At 43.1% G+C, this 20,842-nt stretch overlaps 1 protein-coding gene across 2 annotated transcripts in view; it reads left to right on the top strand.

Moving 5' to 3' along the window:
• Cfap20dc (CFAP20 domain containing) overlaps positions 1-20,842 on the top strand; it is a 245,936-nt gene that overhangs the window by 185,962 nt on the left and 39,132 nt on the right. For both annotated transcript variants that reach the window (XM_060390940.1, XM_060390941.1), the window contains exon 14: positions 8,375-8,436. In XM_060390940.1, the coding sequence (XP_060246923.1) occupies positions 8,375-8,436 (62 nt within the window). The remainder of the gene's footprint in view (positions 1-8,374; positions 8,437-20,842) is intronic.

Genomic DNA, 20,842 nt, shown 5'->3' with positions numbered 1-20,842 from the left:
TGTCCTGTTCTGGCAAAAACAGAAGTCTCCTGCATGACAAGTACTCTGCTGTAAAAGCACACGGCCAAAAATAACACCATTAGTAATGAACTTAATAACCCTCTATTCAACTAAATGAGAAACTGAAAAGTCTATTTTTCAGACCGAAAAAAAATTTGAAAATCCTACCTTTAGTATTCATAGGATATGTTTATTATTTCATCAGATTTAGTTTGTTCCAATATTGGAACTATCAACAAATGGGAAATTGCATTCCGTAATGAACTCTGCATCCTGCTGCTTGTGTGGAGTTTAAATAGAGCAATTTACAAGCATTGTTTCAGCCCCTCTGAGAGCGTGTGCCTTTCTCCTCAGAAAAGGTGTGGAGATGCTGAGAAGCCAAGTGACAGGGCTCCCGGCGTTATAGGCACTGAGATGCTCCACTCTTGTTTTGTTTCAGTGGGTAGTGCTGCCCCGCCCAGTGGTCCTCAAGCCAAGACTGGAAGGCATCTCCCCTGCCCCCACATTCTCTTTCCCCCATATACATATCAGTCTTCAGATTCTAAGGCTTTTCTGCTTTGTTTGTTTTCTAATTAAGTTTTCATTTATGTATATTATCTTATGTGTATGAGTTTGGCTTACATGAGTTTGGCTCGCTATGTGAATTCCTGGTGCCTGGAGGTCAGAAGAGTATGTCAGATCCACTGGGACTGGAGTGCTGGGGACCAAACCCAGGTACTTTGTGAGAGCACCAGTGGTCTTAACTGATAAGCTCTCTCTCCACCTCTTTGCATCTTAACCCCTACTGCCTAACACCACAGGCTTGGCATGGTGCTGTTCGCCTCATTTTCTTCAGCAGTACCTCCTTATCTCCTCGTCTCTGGTTCAAATACCACAGGCTGGGGGTTAGGATAAGCACTGGTTCTGAAGTCAGTGTCATGACTCAAAGCCAGCCTTTTAAAGCAGCCGGTGCTGAATTTGAAACACAGTCAGCACTTGGTAAAACCCTCAGTGGTCTGGGGTGGCTGAGAGGCTTGCTGCTCTTGCAGGAGGCCAGGATTCTGCACCCATGGCAGGCAGCTCACAGCCTCCTGCGTCTCCAGCTCTAGAGGATCCAGCACCTTCTTCTGGTCTCCATAGACATTAACACACATGCCATATAGTCACACAGATACACACACATAAACAAAGTAAATCTTTTTAAAAACTGAGTTCTTATTTTTCACACTAGACCTTTGTAGGGCCCAGATCTGCTCTCCTCTTCCCCTCAATGCTTCCCCATTTCCTCTTGAGTCTGACTGAGGGGTCCCTGCACTCTGAGAAGTGCCCCCATCTCAGCCTTGCTTCTCTCCACACTTTGCTCCATGCTTTCAAACCATTATAGTTCCCTAGCTCCACCGTGTGAATATCTGTGGACCATGCACCGATTACCCCTCAGACAGCTCCAGAACTTTCTGTGACTCTACTCTCACTGTGACAGCAATATCTTACTTTATGCACTAGAGCCAGGGACCTCTAACTCCTGTCCCAAACTTGCTCATTTGTGTTACATTCACTTATTCTATGCCTTTTTTAGTACAATGTGTCGGGGACTAGGCTGGGTGTTGGGGATGAAACTTGTCTCCAACTTAGGATGTTCATAGACAAAAGCTCTGTAATTCAGGATGATGAGGAACAGTAAAACAAAGAACTATGGGAAGATGAAGGAAGGCACATTCGTACAGGTTCCAGGTGTGCTTTCAGAAAAGGCATTGATTAAGCCAGAGTTCAAGAGCGAGCGAGTTTTACATGTGGACAAAAGGGAAGAAGGAATTTCAGATTCAGAGGAAGTGCAGGCTTAAGTCTGTGGAGGTGAGAGCAGTGTCTCTCATGCCAGATGCTCTTCAGGCCTCTGCCTGTCCTAGCGCCTCCCCTCACCCCATCCAGCATATGCAGGGGAGAATAAAGCTCTCCTCCAACCTCACTCTGTCACCTGGCTATCCCTGAGGGAGCCCCTGGCCCTGTTCTCTTCCATCCCATGCCCCCTGCTGGGACACAACCACTTGTTTGTTTTGCTTTTGTTTGGGTTTGGTTGTTTGTGTTATCTGCTTTGCTTACACATCGCCTCACTTTTCATTGAAGAATTCTTTCGCATGCATTTATTTGTGAGGGAAAGCACCACGGCAGCTTGGGAGAGTGAGTTTTCTTCCACATGGCCATTCAGAGTTAGTTCCACATGGAATTAGTTGATCCCAAGTTATCAGGCTCTGTGGAAACCACCATTACCTGTTGAGCCATTCCCCTAAAGAATTTATCTTTAAATTGTTTTACATTTACTGCAAGACTGAAAGTTACAGAAATATCAAATAAACGTCCGTCCTCATGTATATTCAGCCTCCTGCATTATCAGCAGACTCAACCAGAGCAGTTAGTGACATTAAATAACCATTGTTACCAGTGTCCCCAGTTCTGGACATCAGACCCGTAAAGACGTGAGGACGCACAGCTCCTCATCAGTCACTGTCTAAATGAAACTGTCAGTGGCCTGCACACGAAATAATGCCTTTTACTCTAAAGCAAACTGCCTTTCTTCAGCTCCAAAATAAACATTAGCTTTGTTTCACTTAAGTAAAGCTTGAGTGGCACATGAAATATTTTACGTTAAATATTGATAAGAAACATTCAGTGTATACCCAGAGAAGCTCTCTGTCTGAGCAAAGCTCCGTGAGCAATTGGGTGCAAAGGAGATTCAGTGGGTCCCGTGTCTGTCCTATAGGAGGATTTCAAAAATGCTGCCATGTGCAGCTAGAGAGCAGACATTGGACGTTTTTGTCTTTGCCACACGCTCCAATTCCCCGGCATCAGTACAGTTCTGGGCAGTATGTACTGTTTAAAGGTGCTTAGATGTAATAAATTAGTCATTTAAAAGTGTAATTAAATGTAACCATACTTCTCTTCCCAAATTGGCTTTTGTGGGCTTCTTAAGCTAAATAAATCAAGCCTACTGAGAAATCCATTGGCCTTTGACAGACAAATTTTTCAAAGTTTCTAACTTAGACCCAAATTCAATTAAAACAATACTTTACAACTTCTGTGGAAACCAGGCTACAAGTAATCGATTTTTGGAGGCATTCTGGAAAGAATAGCCCTCACGAGATTTGTTAAAAAACTGGGTTCTAGGCTGCCCTGTGAAAGGAACTGAGACTTAGTTACAATGAATTTTTAAGTAAATATGTTTCTGATTTTGATTGACAGTAGCATAAAACCATTCCATTCATGGAGTGTGTGTGTGTGTGTGTGTGTGTGTGTGTGTGTGTGTACCCAGGCATCAAAAGGCCTTTCCAAAATGTTGCCTTGTGCCAGCAAATGAGCCAAGCTTCTAAGGCAGGGACCAGCTGCTGCACAAAGCAATTTCTTCAAGTTTTCCAGCATGTCTCCTTTTCGTGGCTACTAGGGCTATACAGGTGCACTGAGGCTTTGCACGCAGACTGGGGCTGTGCACACAGACTGAGGCTGTGCACACGGACTAGGACTATGCATACAGACTGGAGATGTGCGCGTGGACTGGGGCTGTGCACTCAGACTGGGCTGTACATGTGGAATAGGGCCATACAAGCAAAGATATGCTGGTGCTTGTTTGGTTGAGCTTACGCACGGGTATCCACACCGACCCCAAGTCTTTGGTGGTTTCCTTGTTTTACTACTTCATTACTTCTGTCCCTCTGAACCTAGAGTCAAGAAAAGCACGCCTAATGTGCATCCTGTTCTCTGAGTAGATTCCTCAAAGCTATCATTCCTTCAAATTAAAAATCCTCATACCATAACCTAGTATCAAATATATAAGCCTTCCCAGCTTGGAAAAAGGGAGTGAGGGGGATTTAAATGCTCATTTTATGCATCCATCAATGTGGCATATTGCAGAGCATAATATTTGGGGAAAAATGAGGCAAAATTCACTTAATAAAATCCCAAGCATATGGTGAGGCTCTCAGACAAGTTGTTTATGGCCTTGATTAACCTTGCGATATTATTGCCATTTTCAATAGATTTTACATAACAACATAAAAATACTGTCTGTACTCTCAACATAGCAGGATTATCTTATCTCTTCTTCTTTTATTTAGCCTTCCCTGCTCTCCCTTACCTCAACATTTCCAGAAAATTGATCATAGGAAATCAAAGCTTCTGGGTGGTGGCTAATTTTATGAGCACAGCTCTCCTGGCACTAGGGCATAGCAACAGCGCCACCAAAAGGACAAGCTCTGCCATTGCCAGGCTCTGTCTCGTGTATTTGCCAGGCTCTTGCCTGTTTTTTATGACTCCAGGCTCCTGTGCACACAAAACTGACATTGTAAGTGTTTTATACCTAATAGGTCTTTATTTCTTCTGCTCTGTAGAGAACTCCTCAGTTCTTTGAGGGGATGTTGGGTCTGTTGGGTAAACAAGGAAGGGAAGGGTTTAGTTGTGCTAAGCTGTAGATAAAATAAGATAAAATTATAAAAATGATACCAAAAAAAATCAGATATTAGAGTCCCAGTAATTTCTGTGCTGTCAGGAGAAAATATGGGAATGTGTGAGTTGTTCTGTGGCTCGTGACTATGAAAGTCACCGCACAATATAAACGGTCCTTATTCTCACAGTGCTTGCTGTCTGTTATATCTTAATGACAACAGGCCCAAGTTTATCAGCGTGGTAAGAACTTACTGTCTTTACTGTTAAATATATAGTGACATGTGGTGAGAGTCATAGCAAGTGAATTTAATTTATAAAAATTGGGCAGTCTCATATACTTCAGACAAATGTACGTTTGGACTGCTTTTTTTTTCATGCCATAGACTGAAAGGATCCTGCTGTGTTGTTGCTTGGGAACATTGTATTCCGCATTCTGCATGAATTCCCGAACTGCATTAAACAGTACAAACAAACTAGTGCTGAGATAGAGAGCTGTCAACTCCCGCTGAATGGCTACAAATTCTGGCTGCACTATTCCCTGGCAGGCATGATCTTAGGTTAATACTAGTAGCTGAATATCCTCTATTGCAGATAGTTCACGGACTTGCCGTAGAGCTCAAATGAGATCATCTCTCTCAAGAATTAGAAGGAAGTAAATGTGCACTAAATATAAGTCACTGCTGTTGCTCTTGTGGCTATTTGTAGACACTGGTAAGTTGCTGCCATTATTGGTATTGTTGTGGTTACTTATAGCCATCAATAATGATCTTTTGCATCTACTTATGGCATTTTAGAGATAAGGCTAAATTCTAAATCAAACCTGAATTTTATTTTCTCTCAAAGGTACCATCACAGGGTGTTACCTACCTAAAAATAACTTTACCGATAGATATATTGAGAAACACATATGAAGGGAAAATGCCTCCTTTACTGCCCACCCTATACCCATGCCTGAGGAGCTACAACAGAAGACAGATTAGTTAAAGAAAAGCCTACAAATTAATTTCATATAAGTTTTCCATGATATAAGAGCCCTCAAAAATAATTGAAAACCCAAAAAAGTGGTTCAATATTTATCTTCTAAGAGAAACCTTTAAATGCATAGTGTCATGCTAGATTTGACAAAGTGGAAACGCATGGAGAAATATGATTTAATAAAGGTGATATGATCTAGTGGAAATACACAGGGAGAGCTTAGCAAGGCCTTTTGATCAGCATCTTCCCCGTGTTCCTGCATCTTCAGCGATAAGGTTTTTCCTTTCTTCTGGGTCCAAGGAGGAGGATGCCAGTCACATAAGGATGTCGTGGCCTGATTCAGGGGCAGATCACAAAGTCCTTCCGAGGTTTTATGAGCTGTGTGAGAGGTAAAGAACAAGGATAGGAATGTATGACCTTGTCGGTGCTTCTGCTTCTCAGATGCAAGATAACGTATGTGGAGCAGCATGTCATAAACCTCCATAGCACCCACTTGGTAACATTTGACTTCAGACAGGTAGCCACTGGCCTCCCCCGCCCCTTCATGTGAACAGTTTTTACTTCTCTGAAAAGCTTCTGTTGACCGTTTTCAAACACTTGTGAGCCATTATTGGCTGTGCTCTTCTTCCCCCTTTGTATCTGCTTTACATTATCTAACATGACCAAAGAGGGAGAAGAATGTGTCTGCAGTGCTCCAAACGTAGTAGGCCCTTTCCAATGGAGGAAAAACAGCATCTGGAATGAGGGCTTTGGATGACTGTACATGGAGTTAATGGCTGTAAGATTCAGGGGTGGACATTTGCTTGAATATCGGAACTGCACTGCTCAGACAGCTTTGGAAATGCCTGTGGAATAAACAGGCAGAAGTCCATTCACGGGAGGCCTCCGTGCTACTGAAGTGCTGACTGAATACCAATGAATGCATTATTGGGAATAACTTCCTATACCAGTGGGAGTTGGTCCAGAGAAGCAACTCGTTAGGCCTTTGGCTTGCTAATTTCTCTTGTTATGAAATAATAAAGCCTAAATTGTCAACCAAATTTTACTTGCAAATTGCTGAAAGTTTGATTTCTCTGGTGAGATGAGTTATGCCTTATGACATGCTTCCCTTCCACTGTTCTCCAGCTGTTGTTTCTTATTACTGAAATGGTGATGCCTTGATGCCGTTCAGTTACCAAAGGATCTGAGTGCACCGCAGTGCGTCACAGGTAGCCAGGCTGCGAGATGTGATTACCACACGGGTGTTTAATACAAATTACAGGAATGCTTTCTAGAAAGTGTTTATTGAAGAAAAGAGTATACGCTTACAGATTTCCACCAGCTGTGCTATTCATGTTCTAGGACCCCTTTAAATAAGGACTCAGACATCGGAAGAGGAAGAAAACAGGAAACCGGACAGGAGCCTACCACAGAGGGCCTCTGAAAGACTCTTCCCAGCAGGATATTAAAGCAAATGCTGAGCCAAACTTTGGGCAGAGTGCAGGGAATCTTATGGTAGAAGGGGGAGATAAAAAGACCTGGAGGGGACAGGAGCTCCACAAGGAGAGCAACAGAACCAAAAAATCTGGGCCCAAGGACTTTTCTGAGACTGATACTCCAACCAAGGGTCATGTATGGAGATAACCTAGAACCCCTGCACAGATGTAGCCCCTGGCAGCTCAGTATCCAAGTGGGTTCCCCAATAATAGCAACAGGGGCCTTCTCTGACATGAACTCAGTGGCTGGCTCTTTGATCACCTCCCCACAGAGGGGGGAGCTGCCTTACCAGGCCACAGAGGAGGACAGTGCAGCCAGTCCTGATGAAGCCTGATAGGCTGGGGTCAGAGGGGAGGGGAGGACGACCTTCCCTATCAGTGGACTGGGGGAGGGGCGTGGGAGAGATACGGGAGGGAGGGTGGGATTGGGAGGGTATGAGAGAGGGGGCTACAGCTGGGAAACAAAGTAAATAAACTAATTAATAAAAAATTTAAAAAGGGCTCTGTGGGGAATGAAGAGGTAGGCTCTGTATGAACAGCCACCACAGTCACACTGTTGGCCTCTGCTGAGATCCACACTGAGGGGCCACACAACATGGGGAAGGAAGGAAGCTTTAACAACTTCCCTGGGAGTAGAAGCAATGTTCTGAATGAAACTCACACATGCATCCACCTTCCAACCTGTAATAAACACAAAAGCCAAAATAAAGTGGTTTTCTTGTTAGAATTTTGTCATTGTTAGCTGTAGAAGGAAAATCTTTAGGATTATGGTCAAAGTGGAATTGGTATTAGCTTAACTAACTTTCTCCATTTATGGCCAGAGAAGAAAGATCAAGTTTCATTGTTGGCATTTGTTTGTTTTTCTGATTTGTTTTTGTTTTGTTTTGGTGTGTGTGTGTGTGTGTGTGTGTGTGTGTGTTTTGGTTTGTTCTAGTTTAGTTGTGTTTTAAATAATGATGAAAGATTTATTGGGGGTGGGCAGGAATTGACGGTTCACATTTTTTATTAGCACCACTTTCTCAGCTCATTTTGATGAGTGCTTACAGTTGTCTTATACATTTGGGGGAACCTACAATTTGCATGAGTATTCCAAGTTAATGACAATAGAAGTGATCTTTGCAAGCTTACTCTCATTGAGACATACACTTTCTATGTCTCTAGTTATTGCTTGTGCTCTCAACAAAAGATCTGCTTTTCTTTTGCTGTCTCTGGAAATAGCAACAGCATAAAAACTCCACAAGGAGAACTCCAATGTGTAGCCTTTGTTTACATTGAACCTTATCATCAGGTTTTAAAATGGCCTGTGTTCCATCATTTATATCACCCTGTGATTTGCTGGGCCTCTCAGAGCCTTTCCTATATTGTAAAGCAAACCCAGTCCTTTCCTGCAGGTAGAATATCAAAAATGAGAATTGCTGGTATCAAACTCTGAAAAGTGAGAATTGATGCGAAGATGTGCATAAAGCTCCTGGTGCTGATTGGCTCCCACCTCACAGATGTTTTGTCTCTTTCAGCCTGTGAACCAGGGCCGTCACTACCAAAAGGAAATGAATCCACCTTCTCCATCTAACCCTCGGTAAGAATTATCAGTAACCAACATGGTTTTGACTTATACCCTTTTACTTAGAAGGTTGTATGTTATGCTTTGTTACATAAAATTTATTTGCCAAACCCTTACAGCATCTCCCAACGTTCTTATTTTGGTGGTGGTGGTGGTGGTGGCGGTGGTGGCGGCGGCGGCAGTGGTGACTGCGGTGGTGGTGGGGGCAGTGATGGTAGTAATGGTGGTGGTTTTGTTTTGGGGGGAGGGTTGCTTGGTTTGGTTCCGTTTTGAGACAAAGTCTCAACAGGTAACAGCTGTCCTGAAACCAGCGGTGTAGATCAGGCTGGCCTTGAACTCGCAGAGATCCACCTGCCTGTGCCACATGTCACAGAGTGTATTTCTTGTGCAGTCTGACTTCATCTACGTTCTCTTCCAACTGCGGTGCAGTGGTAATGACCCACCTGTGTCCAAATGCCTGGCTGCAGCGCGTGAGCAGCTCACCTAGCGGAAGGTGACCCAGGCGACAGGAGTTACTTCATGACATTCTGAGGGGGTCAAATGGGCTGCTACAGGAAATAGTCTCAGCACAGTTGTTAGCACGTGGCAAGCTCTATGTTCTTCTGAGACAGGGCTTCTCTCTCTATCCTTGGCTGCCCGGGACTTGCTTTGTAGACTCACAGAGGCCCATCCACCTGCTTCTGCTCCCCGAGTGCTGGGATTAAAGGCACGCACCTCTGCTCCCAGCTACAAAGGCAAGCTCTGTATGAGCAGTAACTTACTCATGGCTTTCACAAATATGCCATTTAAATAGGTACTTGATGTCTAGTGCATCTGGAGTACGAATGTTCTATATGCCTTTAAATTTGCAATTTAAATTGCAAGATACCTTATGCAAGTCCAAATGACAATTCACTTTTTTCATAAACTCATAATTTTGTAATTGCAAAGTATTATGATATTTCAAAGATATTATCAGCATCTGAACCACTTGTTAACATAATTTTAAGCTGATCAAGAATAAGCAAGTGTGAATGAGCTTTAAAAACACATAGGATCACCGGTCCTCAAAGGGCTAAGAAAAGAGGACTGTTGTAAGTCTAAGGCTGGACTGCAGGGTGAGTTCCAGACTGGCCTGGGCTACACAGAACGATCACGCCTCCAAAACCAAACCAACACAAAATGCATGTAGTGTTACAATACTACTGCCTTCTCATACATATTTATGGAAGCTAGTTCATTCAGATGAATCATTACTTCGTTACTGTTTGTTATGCACTGGGAGGTTATTGGAGGCCAGTGACTCTCGAGCTCCGCTAATAGCCTTAGTTACAGGAATGCATCTCTAACCAGTTCTCTGAGTTGCCCTGTGGAGTAGGCTGACATCAAGGAAAACTTCGCTTCGGCTCCAGAGCACAGTCGGTTACATCATGTTTGAGTTCAGACTGAAGTGACCTGAAGCAAAGACAGCTTTGCTTGTGTTGAGAGAGCTGGGAAGGGAGAGAGAGAAGCAGGATTTGTTCGGTTAGAATTCCATGCTGCATACTAGAATAGAAGGACGCGCAGGTCTCAGGAGGGACCAGGAACTAAAAAGCCAGGCAGCATCCCTTCTCCACCTCCGCTTCCATCCTCACTCCTGTTCCATACTTCTCTCTGTACTCTAGCTCTCTCTGCTTCTCATCACACATATGGCTGTCGGATAGCTCAAGTTTATTTATTACAGTTCAGTCTATTTATGGAGGCTCACAGACTTATGTCTGAATCTCAATTTCTACTTTCTGGTTTCTGCTTTCAATGTGATTGGCTTAGGTTGAACCAAGATCCACTTCTGGTCCAATCTGCAATGAATGGTGAGCTATGGAAGTGTACTAACAAGGCTCCTGGGAGACCATCTACACAGCTTACAGGACTTTTATTAGATCTGGGAATATTTATGTCATGAATAGAAATTAGCATTTATCCTTGTGTTCTTGGTCTATACACAATTTGGAGAAGTGTTGCTTTCACAAAAAAATGAGCTTAAAATTGAAATTAGAATGTCAGTGTATGTAAAAGGTATTTTCAGATAGATAGATAGATAGATAGATAGATAGATAGATAGATAGATAGATGGATGGATAGATGGATGGATGGATGGATATAGGAGACGGTATCACATGCAACCTTGCCTAATAAGTTTCTTTCCTGTATGAACAATAGCTGGAAATCCAACTTTAATCCTAATGATAGCGGCTTGAGAATTTGTAGTTTGAACAAGTAAGAATGAGGGTAAAATACTCTAGAGAGTAAAGCCTGAACTTCAAAAGAAGAAAAGGGCCCTTATCATCATTTAGCGACTAACATGGTAAATGATCTCAGATAAGCCTTTCACCCTTTCCAGATTTCACATAATAACACAAACACCCTCATGTATAAAAGAAAAAAATTGGAATTAATGTCATCTGAGGTCAGGTCCAACCTTAGAATTCTGTGACTTCAACATGACTCATTTCCACTATGCAGGGTCACATGGTTTGTTTTCTTTCACCAAGCTGAATAGAAGAGTCATAAACACTGGATGCGTGATTGGCATTTTGATGGGATAGTATGTGACTCTAGCTATCCCTTTTTCAGGTTGATCCTAAAAGTTAAAATACAAGTTAAAAAACAGAAAGTTAAAAAACAGACAATATTTTTATTCAGTCAAGTGTTTGTACACTTAGGAAAAACTAATTTATATTCCTTCATAGTGAAATTTGAAAGGACAAACTATAAAGCATAAAAGGTGTTTTCAAGCCCATTTGCTAGATGGTTATCCATAGTTTCCTAAAAAATTATATAACTTCAAAAAACCTACAGCTCTGTACATTGGCTCCTAACTCATGAATTCAGCAGTCTGGGGAATTAACAGAAAGGCATTATTGGGACATAAATATAGAAGATGGCAGAATTCTAAGATCAGCATGTATCGTCATATAAAGTGGGACAAGTTGATCCACGTGATCCATGTGATTTAATATCTATCAAAGGCTAGCATTTTGCTTTGGATTTGGATTTATTGTCTTCTTTATAAATAGTGCCCCTTACCTTACATCTGAAAATACAGAACTTTACAGTTAGAGGAGACAGAAAATTAATGCAAAAAAAAAAAAGATGCGAGGAGCTAAGTCTCTAAGTGCACCCTCAGATATACGAGCCTCTAAGCTGAATCCTAGCTGGGAAGTTCTACACAGAAAGAGTGTGCAGTGGCTAAAAGGCAGGCATTAGTCACAGCAGAGACCAGAAGTGTGTGCGTGTGTCCCCCCTAACAGGACAGCAGGATGTGCCCCTGTGACAAGTGAACACAGCAACTTCATGCAGGCTTCTGAGAACCTAAGACTTTTGCATTGCATGTACTCATGTGCACATACATGTAGATTGAGAGTCAACTGTCAGTTAACTTCATTAGTGTAACAGAACAGTCAGCGTCCTCGGGGTCTTTCATTTACATTTTGCTCTGGAAAGATTTTCATTTCTGAAACATAATTGCTCTCTTCATTCTGTGTGTGCAGGGTTAATATTAGAGATAATATACAACCCACAAAGCAAGCAAATGCAGGTGATGGAAAGTTGGCTGCAGGTTGGAAATAGCTAAAACACTGAATATATTCATAGCTTGTTTTCTTCACAGTGAAATCATTCACTTGCGCTCTCAGGGCCATGCTTGACATTGGATCGAGGTGGGATGCCATGGTAATCATTTCCCTGAGAAGATTACAGTGTAGGAAGTGAAATGTATATGGTTCACCTCATCACATACCCTGGCGTGTCTCGATTTGCAGCAGAGCCATTTTCCCATGCATCCTTAGGCAGGGGGTGTTATTTCCCATTATTTTTTCCTAATGCACCAACTGATATTTAGGCAGCATCTCAGAGGCTGGGGCCCTTCCTTCCAAATCCGCTGATGCTACCTCATGGGGCACTGACAGCTTTTACAAGGTGTAGAAATGGCTGACATAATCTAATACAATTTAGAGGAGTGTGGGGCAGGAGGAAACAATTTCACAGCTCATTCATGTTGAGAAATGTTTCCTAGCATGTAAACTTGCATGCTGCCAAACAGAGCAAAATGGATGCTGTCTGCAGCCTCAGGTCATTTATTTGAAAATGCCATCTATGGCTTTGCGGGCTTAGAGCCATCCCTTAGGCACAGCTATTTATATGTTTATGTAGGCTCTTCAGAACTGTAGAAGGTATTTTGGGCCAGGAATGAATTTTATGAAATAAGCTGTGATTACATTCATGTCGATGAGTTGACTGTCAGTCTTTCTGTCGAAAAGCGGTGCTACCTGCTCTTTTATGACCTATTGTACATTTAGGGAGAGGAAGGAATGGATTCAAAGGCTTCATAAGGTTTTAAATGTTTATGGAAATAAACAATATCAAAAACCGTTCTAGAATCTCCAAGCAGCAGCAAATGGTATGGTTTTATAAAGCGTTTGCTGTGTTGTTTATCGATATGTGTAGGTTTTGGTTTTTTGCTTTTGTTTTTTGTTTTTTTTTTTTTATGTCATTGCAGATTATGTTAGGGTCTAAATCATTTGCGGTTCCACCACATTTTTGTATGATATGAACATACTTATAATTGCAATCATCTGATAAAGCCCTGAAGACTCTGATTAATAACAAATGATTAATAACCAATGGTCTCAGTTCCTGCTGACTCAGCCCTCCTGGTGAAAGCAAGCCAGTCCATCATCACCGTGCACAGGCTAGTAGGCCTCAGTCATTCCTCGTCCTCCCCTTGTCAGGCTTCTGCCTACTAGGCCCCCTTCTAGTACTCGGGCCTCTTTTCTTCTGGCACAAAAAAGAGAAGATGCACAAATAAGTCCATGGAGCTTGCACTTCAGCTTCTTCCTCACCTTGTTACGTCCGGATTGTATCATCTTAAAACAGGACAGACTCTCCCCTTCCCAAGCAAACATTACCTTCCTTGTACCGTGCTGCTAGTGTTCTTCCTGCTGCGTGGCTTTTATACTATGTCTTGATCTGCATGTGCCAAGGCACAGATTGCTCTTATTTCTCTTGCTGCCGTTCTATGGGAGAAGACATCACTGCCTCTTGGTTTTGTAATCCCGTCACCACAGATTTACACTTGCTTGCTTGAGGCCTCAGTTCTCCATACTTAGAGCTCCACAGCTCATATGTTAAAGGCCTGTGCCTAAGCCTGTGTTGCCATTGTGGGGCATTGGAAGCTTGAGAGGTGAGGCCCAAGTTGGAGGAAACACACCATTAGAGGTGTGCCCCTAGGGTGATGTTGAGACCCCAGCTTTCTACTCCTCCTTTTCTTCCTCCTCCTCCTCTTTTCCTTCTTTCTCTTACTCTTTCTAGCTTTCTCTTTCCCCTCTGGGTATGTGTGTGTGCACATGTGTGCATGCATGTATGTCTGTGCGTGCGTGTGTGTGTGTGTGTGTGTGTGTGTGTGTGTGTGTGTGTGTGTACACATACCTCCTGTGAATCATAGACTGATCAGACTGATGCATGTCCCCCACTGTGGCATATTGGTCCAGGTCAACAAAGCCAATAACCAAGAACTGAAGCCTCTGTTTCTGTGAGCCAAATGAACCTTCCCCGTTTTTAAGTTGCTCAGCTTGGGTGTTTGTTACAGTGGTGGAAAGCCAACTGACACACTTCCTATCTCTTTGCTCTCTTTCTCTTTCTTACCTGTATTGTTAGCTAGGTGAGGATAGGAGCTCCACGAGCCTTTGAGTTTTACAGAGTGAGGGAAAGAGCAGAAGACAGAAGTGTTCTCTGGGACACAATGGGAAATGAAACTGCTTAGCCTGAATATTAACCCTTTAAAGTTCACACTTCGTTTCTGTGGTTGTGTAAGAATTCCCAGGAAAGCAAGTTTGCCTTGTCCACAGTCAGGTAGGAGTGTGCCTTTATGGGAGGCTTTTCTCTGGACAGCGTTCAAATCTCATGTCTAATCCCGCCTCTCAGACAGTTTTGCACGCCCAGTGGCTGGCTCACTTTGCACTACACCTGTGGCCCTCTTCTTGCCTCACACACTGGTGGCTCGCTAGACTCGGACCTTTACCGTCAGCTCTCTACCCTCTCTTTAGACAAGTCCTCTCCTAACATTCACTCTAAAATCATCATCAGTCACTTTTAATACAGTATCATTCTTATTTTGACCATAGGTCTCTTCAGTAACTGATATTTTATTATTTGTTCATTTTCTGTGTGTACCCTTCCCCCTCCAGAATGCTAATATGCAAACTGCATGAGCAAACATATTAAGTCCTTGCTTTTTTCACTTAATCCCTGCCTCTTCAAACAGTCCCACAACCAATAAATGCACAAGAAATGTATATTAAAATTATTAAAACTCACCTTTCAAAGACGACTTTTCAGTCTGTCCTCATAAGCTGTATCACTCTGTCTTAATGTTATTCTTGTAAAACTGTGTTTGTTTCTCAGCTTCTCTCTTAACCCAACTATCACACAGATAATTGAGATTCTTTATATTTGTTTAATAATAAGCTTCATAACACAATGACTGAATAGTCATTACGCTATTCCCAACTCTCTAAATTAATCTGGTTTCCTCCCAGCATACATCTCAGACATACTTGCATCTTGTAGCTTTTCCTCCTCCAGCTCCTCCTTTTGATCTCTCCTGGTTGCTGAATCCACTTCCTCTTCTAATTCCTCCTCCCCTGGCTGGCAGGAAGTACAGCCCTATTCTCTCCCCTGCTCAGCAATTGGCCATAAGTTGCTTTACTGACATATCTAGGGATAATTAGGAAGCATAGTTTCTACAACATTGAAAAAGGAAATTCTCAGAACAAGGATTCCAACCAGATATGGGAGGGGGCGGCGGTAGAGAAATCAGCATTTGAATTACACAATAACCTTATGCCTACAGCTATGAGCTAGAATGCATGCATATCCAAATTCCTTACGCCTTGGGGCCATCAGGTACTTTGCCCTATTCCTACATGTAATAAATCTTTTCCACAGATTTGTTCTTAAACTACACCTTAGAAAATATCCATAATCTAAAGTCTCCGATAAATGGTTATTTTAAGCTTTTAAATAGAGACAGTTTACTAAACTGAATTAGTATGTTCTCTTATGTGCTGACTGGAAAAGATTTGTCTCACCTGGTCATTCATATCCATTTTATGGAGTCAGTGCCACTTGCTAGCCATGTGTTTCGGTTCCCAATGCTGAGGAAGGTGTACTTATCCTCACTGGCCTACATAAGCAAATAAGGTATTTTTTTAAATGCACAAATGTATATATGTATAGAGATATAGATGCACATATATTTTGAGTAAAAAAAGGGGGGGGGATAAAAATCTGAGCCTGTGTGGACGGAGCGTCTCATTCAAGCATCTTCCTCCCCACCCCATCATTTTCATGAAGAGATTCTTGAGACCACTACTCTAGTGTGAGAAGAGACTTTTAAGACTCCTGGGCTCCTCTCCTCTCTAATCCCCAGCAAAAGCCAGATCTCAAAAGAGTTTTCCTTGCCTCTGCACTGCCACAGAGAAAGCCCCAAGGACAAGAATCCTAGAACAAACCCAATCCCCTGGGAATCTTCCTGCTTTTCACCTCTAGCCAGTCTTAACCTGGGACAGTAACCTGCCCAGCTCAAGGAACCACTCCTTGCCCTGATGGAGGGCAGAATCATGTAACTGAACAGGGCGGGCAGCTAGGGTTGCCGGGCCCATCACACCCTCCTCCACATTCTTGACTCTTGCTGACCTGCCCATCCCATTCCTAATCCTGGTTCATATGATTCTTCTCCCTCAGAAAGTTTGCTCAAATCCCAGGCCCTGTCCAGCCATTTCAGCAAAAGAGTTGCAACCCACTCCTGCCCACCTACCCAAGATGTCTTCATCTTTACTTTCTTCTCTGTTTTCCTGGGCCTGCCTCTCTGAGCCCCAGACAGCCCTACTCTTCACTACCCTTGGCTGTGACTAGGACTCTCTTAGGCTGCTGGCGTTCAGCACATCACTCAGCCCCTAAGTCTGGTTTGTCCACTGTGTATACTAAAACTGGGCAACATGACCAGTATTTTAGTTATGGTCTTGCTTTCCAAAGTTGCAAACTTATGAAACCCTTATTTGTGAGGGATTCAGAACAACAGAGGACATCTTCTCCCTGCATGCTGTCCAAAGCCTCTGTGTCTGAAATGACATATCCCTGAAGAATCTGGGTATCTCTAACTGGCAAAGTGTGGTCCCTTGGGTCTCCCTAATCACTGCTATCCATCAAAATAGTGAACTCACAACCCCCTGTGGTCCACAGTTGAGTGGAAAGATGGTAATTACCAACGCAATTATTTACCATTCTAACAATTGTAGAGTTTCGATTTTTAACTAAAAGATTCTGTTTTTTTTAGAATAATAAAAACCTTTAGCAAGCATAAGTGGTAATTCTGGTTTATAACATCTCTGTTCTGCTAGAGGTGAGGGGCCAGGGAAGGAGAAAATGCAGGCCAGGATCTCGGAGAATGACATGTACCGCAAAAAATGAAAGGCCATCATTATTGCCAAGTGTCCACAGCCAGTCATGTCTCTAGAGCCACTGTCTCATCATTCATTTGTAATCTAAGGCAGAAGAGCTTCCTTGTTGTCTAAATAAGGAACCCAACAGCATGGGTAATTTAAAGTGTGCTTCAGCCCCTAGTTTCAGTTATGCGTGGTGTTCCTGAAGTCCTTACCCCATGGCCTGAATATGACCTCCATGAGCCCGAGGACATCCCAAGGTAGCAGGTCCACTCCGTGTGTCATGCAGGCACAGGGAGCGTTCGTGCAGACAAGAGAGAGGCAGGGCTGAGGAGAGAGGAGCATGTACCAAAAGAGGCACAGGGAAAATCGCAGCCCTCCAAAACCGGTGCCCATGCGCAGGCTCCACTTCTGTTAGACATTGCCTGTGTCTTCCCTGTGTTTCATTTGTTAATGAAAAACATTGTTTTTAAATTGATTTAAATTTCTCATTTTAGCAATATATTATGTTTATTGGCATTTATAGCTTCGTAGCATGATGTTCATTACACATAAAAACCCACTCAGTATAATAAACCCTGTGTGAGTCAAATGCTCGGCCTGTTTCAAATGACTCCAAGGTGAAAAGGCAAACAACTCTTAGTTGATTTGATTGAACTAACACAAACATTACTGTTCTATTGACTCTTTCTTGCCCATTAATTTTTAAAAGGCTTCACACCCACTGCACCCATTAAGACAAATCAGACGCAGTTTGGTGCTCAGGACAAGAAAATGCTGTTGGGTGTTGGGTACGCTCGTTCACGGGGAACGAATCGTGTGTATCCTTAAGCAGACTTATCAGAGGATATTTCTCATGTTTTACTATGAACAGCTTCTTTGCTCTTGAGTGTTAACAGTTGTGACTGCTGAATTGTCACATGGATACATGGCTCAGTAAGAAGTGAATCCAAATGGTGGATTTTAGGGGACATTATTATGGCATACTGAACATAATTAAAAGCTAGAATCTTTCATAGCCTTTTGCTTTTCAGTTCATGTGTGTGGAGATACACATTATGCTGATAATGCTTCCTCTTACGGATGGGATTCATCCCTCAACTGTGGATGACCCTTTTCTTCTCACAGGGTTGAAACTAGAGGTAGGAATCCATTCCTTGGCCACTAGAATTAAAAACAATTTCCACCGTGGCTTGGTTAGTGTTCTGACGTGGTAGAGAACACTTTCCTTGTTTTTTTCACAATTTGCCCTCCTCATCATTTTATCCATATTCTTACTGAAACTAAAAACTGCCTACATTCTGCAAATACAACTAATCCATAGTAGAAGTCCAGGAAAGGCTCAGATTTCTGCCTACCAGACTGATGGAAGACGTGGGAGCAAAGGAGGACGAATGCCCACGTGACAGCTCTGCGTTCTGCTAGTGAACTTCCGGATTCAAGCATTAGCCAAAATGCTGTTGGCAAGGCGTGCGTAAATGAAGACCTCTTGTACTCGGAAGGGATGCATCTGTCACTCTGAGGGAGTGTGAGGCGAAGAGAAGATTAGCTGATTGCTCACAGTCGGAAGGCAGCTTGGTGAAAATATGCAGGAAGCAATACGTGTGGGTTTGTGCAGATTTAATGATACTCTTAAACTACAGAAACACTGCTTCTGTAGTGTAAGAAAGCACTTGGCCTGCATGTTTAAATCATCAACATATTTCTAGTTTGACCTTCAGAGACACTTGAGGCTGTTCTCTGTAGATCTGTAGCTTCTGAATTAGGAGGAAGCACCCTCTAAGGCGCTGCAGCGGCACCCTCCTGGCAAGCATACCTGGCCTTTCCCATGCTGGTTTGCATGGCTTCCCCCCTGCATCTCTCCACAACACCTATCCTCCTTCCAAGCCTAATTCTAATCATGGTTTATGTATGCCAATGCCTCATATGGGTCTTCAGGCATTTCAATCACAAAATCTTGTCTTCTTTTTTTTTTTTTTTTTTTTTACATCCAGATCACCATCACCCCCTCCTCTCCTCCTGGTCCCACCCTTCCTCCCTCCCTCTTCTCCCTATCCCTCCTCTCCTACTCCTCAGAAAAGGGGAGCCCCCGCTACAAACCCACCCCAACACATCAAGTCAAATCAGGATCTTTCCCTGAGGCCAAGCAAGGCAGCCCCACCAGGTGGCTGAGATCTATGTAAAGCCACAGGATCTATGTAAAACCCTTCTAATGGCCACAGTAAGTGGCATGCTCATCTGTCCTCATCGGCTCTCAATGTCCCGTTTTAGCTCTGAACTGAGATTATAGAGTATACATGAATGAGCCTACTGCTTTCCCACGGATGGTGGATGAAGGGGGCTCAGTCTGAGTGCTCACTCAGTCACAGTGAAGAAACTACTTTTATTTTGTATATTGCAGATAGTCATTACAAAAAAAAACTTTTAGAAGATTTATATTTTATATAAATAAAAGTGAGGTGTGAAAGTACACTTGTAACTAACCTGACGAGGATGGACTTGCATCACCACTAACTCTCTCTGGTGCCTTTCAATGGTGTTTGTCCTAACATCCTAGCATCCATACCTAACATTAGGAAGGTGTGGCTCATTTCATATCTTCTCTTGGCTTGCCAGTGGTGACTCTATGTAACTGCATGTCATGACACTTGAAAGACGCTAATATTTGCTTGCTACTCAGATCCTTTCCCCACCACCACATTCACCCTCCCAAGAAAGTAACTGTCTAGTCAGGAAGCCACTGAAGAGAACTCTTAAAAATTGTGGTAAGACAGAGGAAGACGATGCAGACAGTCCTGATGAGACCTGATAGGCTAGGGTAGAGGGAAGGGGAGCAGGACCTCCCCTATCCATGGACTGGGAGAGGGGCATGGGAGGAGAAGAGGGAGGAATGGTAGGATTGGGAGGGGAAGAAGGAGGGGCCACAGCTGGAATACAAACTGAATAAACTGTAATAAATTAAAAATAAATTTTAAAAATGTAGTAAGTATGGTGACATGTAGATCTCCACAGTTGGTGGCTTCTGGCAGGGGTGGGCATGGGGAAGGACTCAGTTTTCTTTAAGGGGCTGGCTCCTGGGAGTTTGACCATGCTCCAGCAAGACAACACAAAGTGGATTTGGTGTTTGTTTTGTTTTTTTCTTTTTTGGTCAGGGGAGAGGTCACAAGGGCGGGGAGGTGGACTATGGACCTGGGAAGACTGGGAAGTGAATGTGATCAGGGGACATTATGTAAACTTCCCAAGTAATCAATAAAAATATTAGGTTGGAAAGAAAAAGGAAAAAAACCAACCTGTGCCTAACCCAAGTAGCCAGCACTTGAAGCCTAGATGACGGCAGTTCAAATAACGATGTCTGTGTGGTTGTGTGTGTGCGCGCGTGTGTATGTGTGTGTACAGACTTTCCAGGAGTCATCACAGCTGTGGGCTTTTCCTATACTGAAATTAACACTGCCAAGTTAGGTGCCGCTGGTGGAAACAGGCCGAGGAAGAGGTTCTGAAGCACGCCTGCTATATTAGCTGTGTCCTGCCCTCCTTGCACAGCCGCCGTCTTCAGTAGCTAGTGGCGTCCCTCGCCCTTCAGACTTCCAGACACATATTTGGTTTGCACATACACTTCCTCTTTCTTTGACATGCTGCCAGCCACCCCACTCATTATAGCCAATAAATTAGTAACAAAATGGCTTCAGTTATTGTTTGGCCTTGGCAGGTAGAACAAGTGGTTTTTGGAAATGGCAAAATGCTCTGGTCAAAGCAAAGTGTCTGGCAGTAAGTGCCAGAGTGTATCCTTGTGAAATGATTTAACCTCTCCAGGCCTTACTTAAGTTATCCAGAAGTAGGCCCTTACTTCATCATTCAGGTTTGCTACAAGGGTTCAGTGAGGTAAAACACAGGGCCTCTCGGAAATATTTTCTTAAGTGGTATTAATTTCATTAATAATATGAAATTTTCATAACTTAAAACAG

The sequence above is a fragment of the Meriones unguiculatus genome, chromosome 9, assembly GCF_030254825.1.
Source record: "Meriones unguiculatus strain TT.TT164.6M chromosome 9, Bangor_MerUng_6.1, whole genome shotgun sequence".
NCBI classification, from domain to species: domain Eukaryota; kingdom Metazoa; phylum Chordata; class Mammalia; order Rodentia; family Muridae; genus Meriones; species Meriones unguiculatus.
This window is presented reverse-complemented; position numbering and strand designations above follow the sequence as displayed.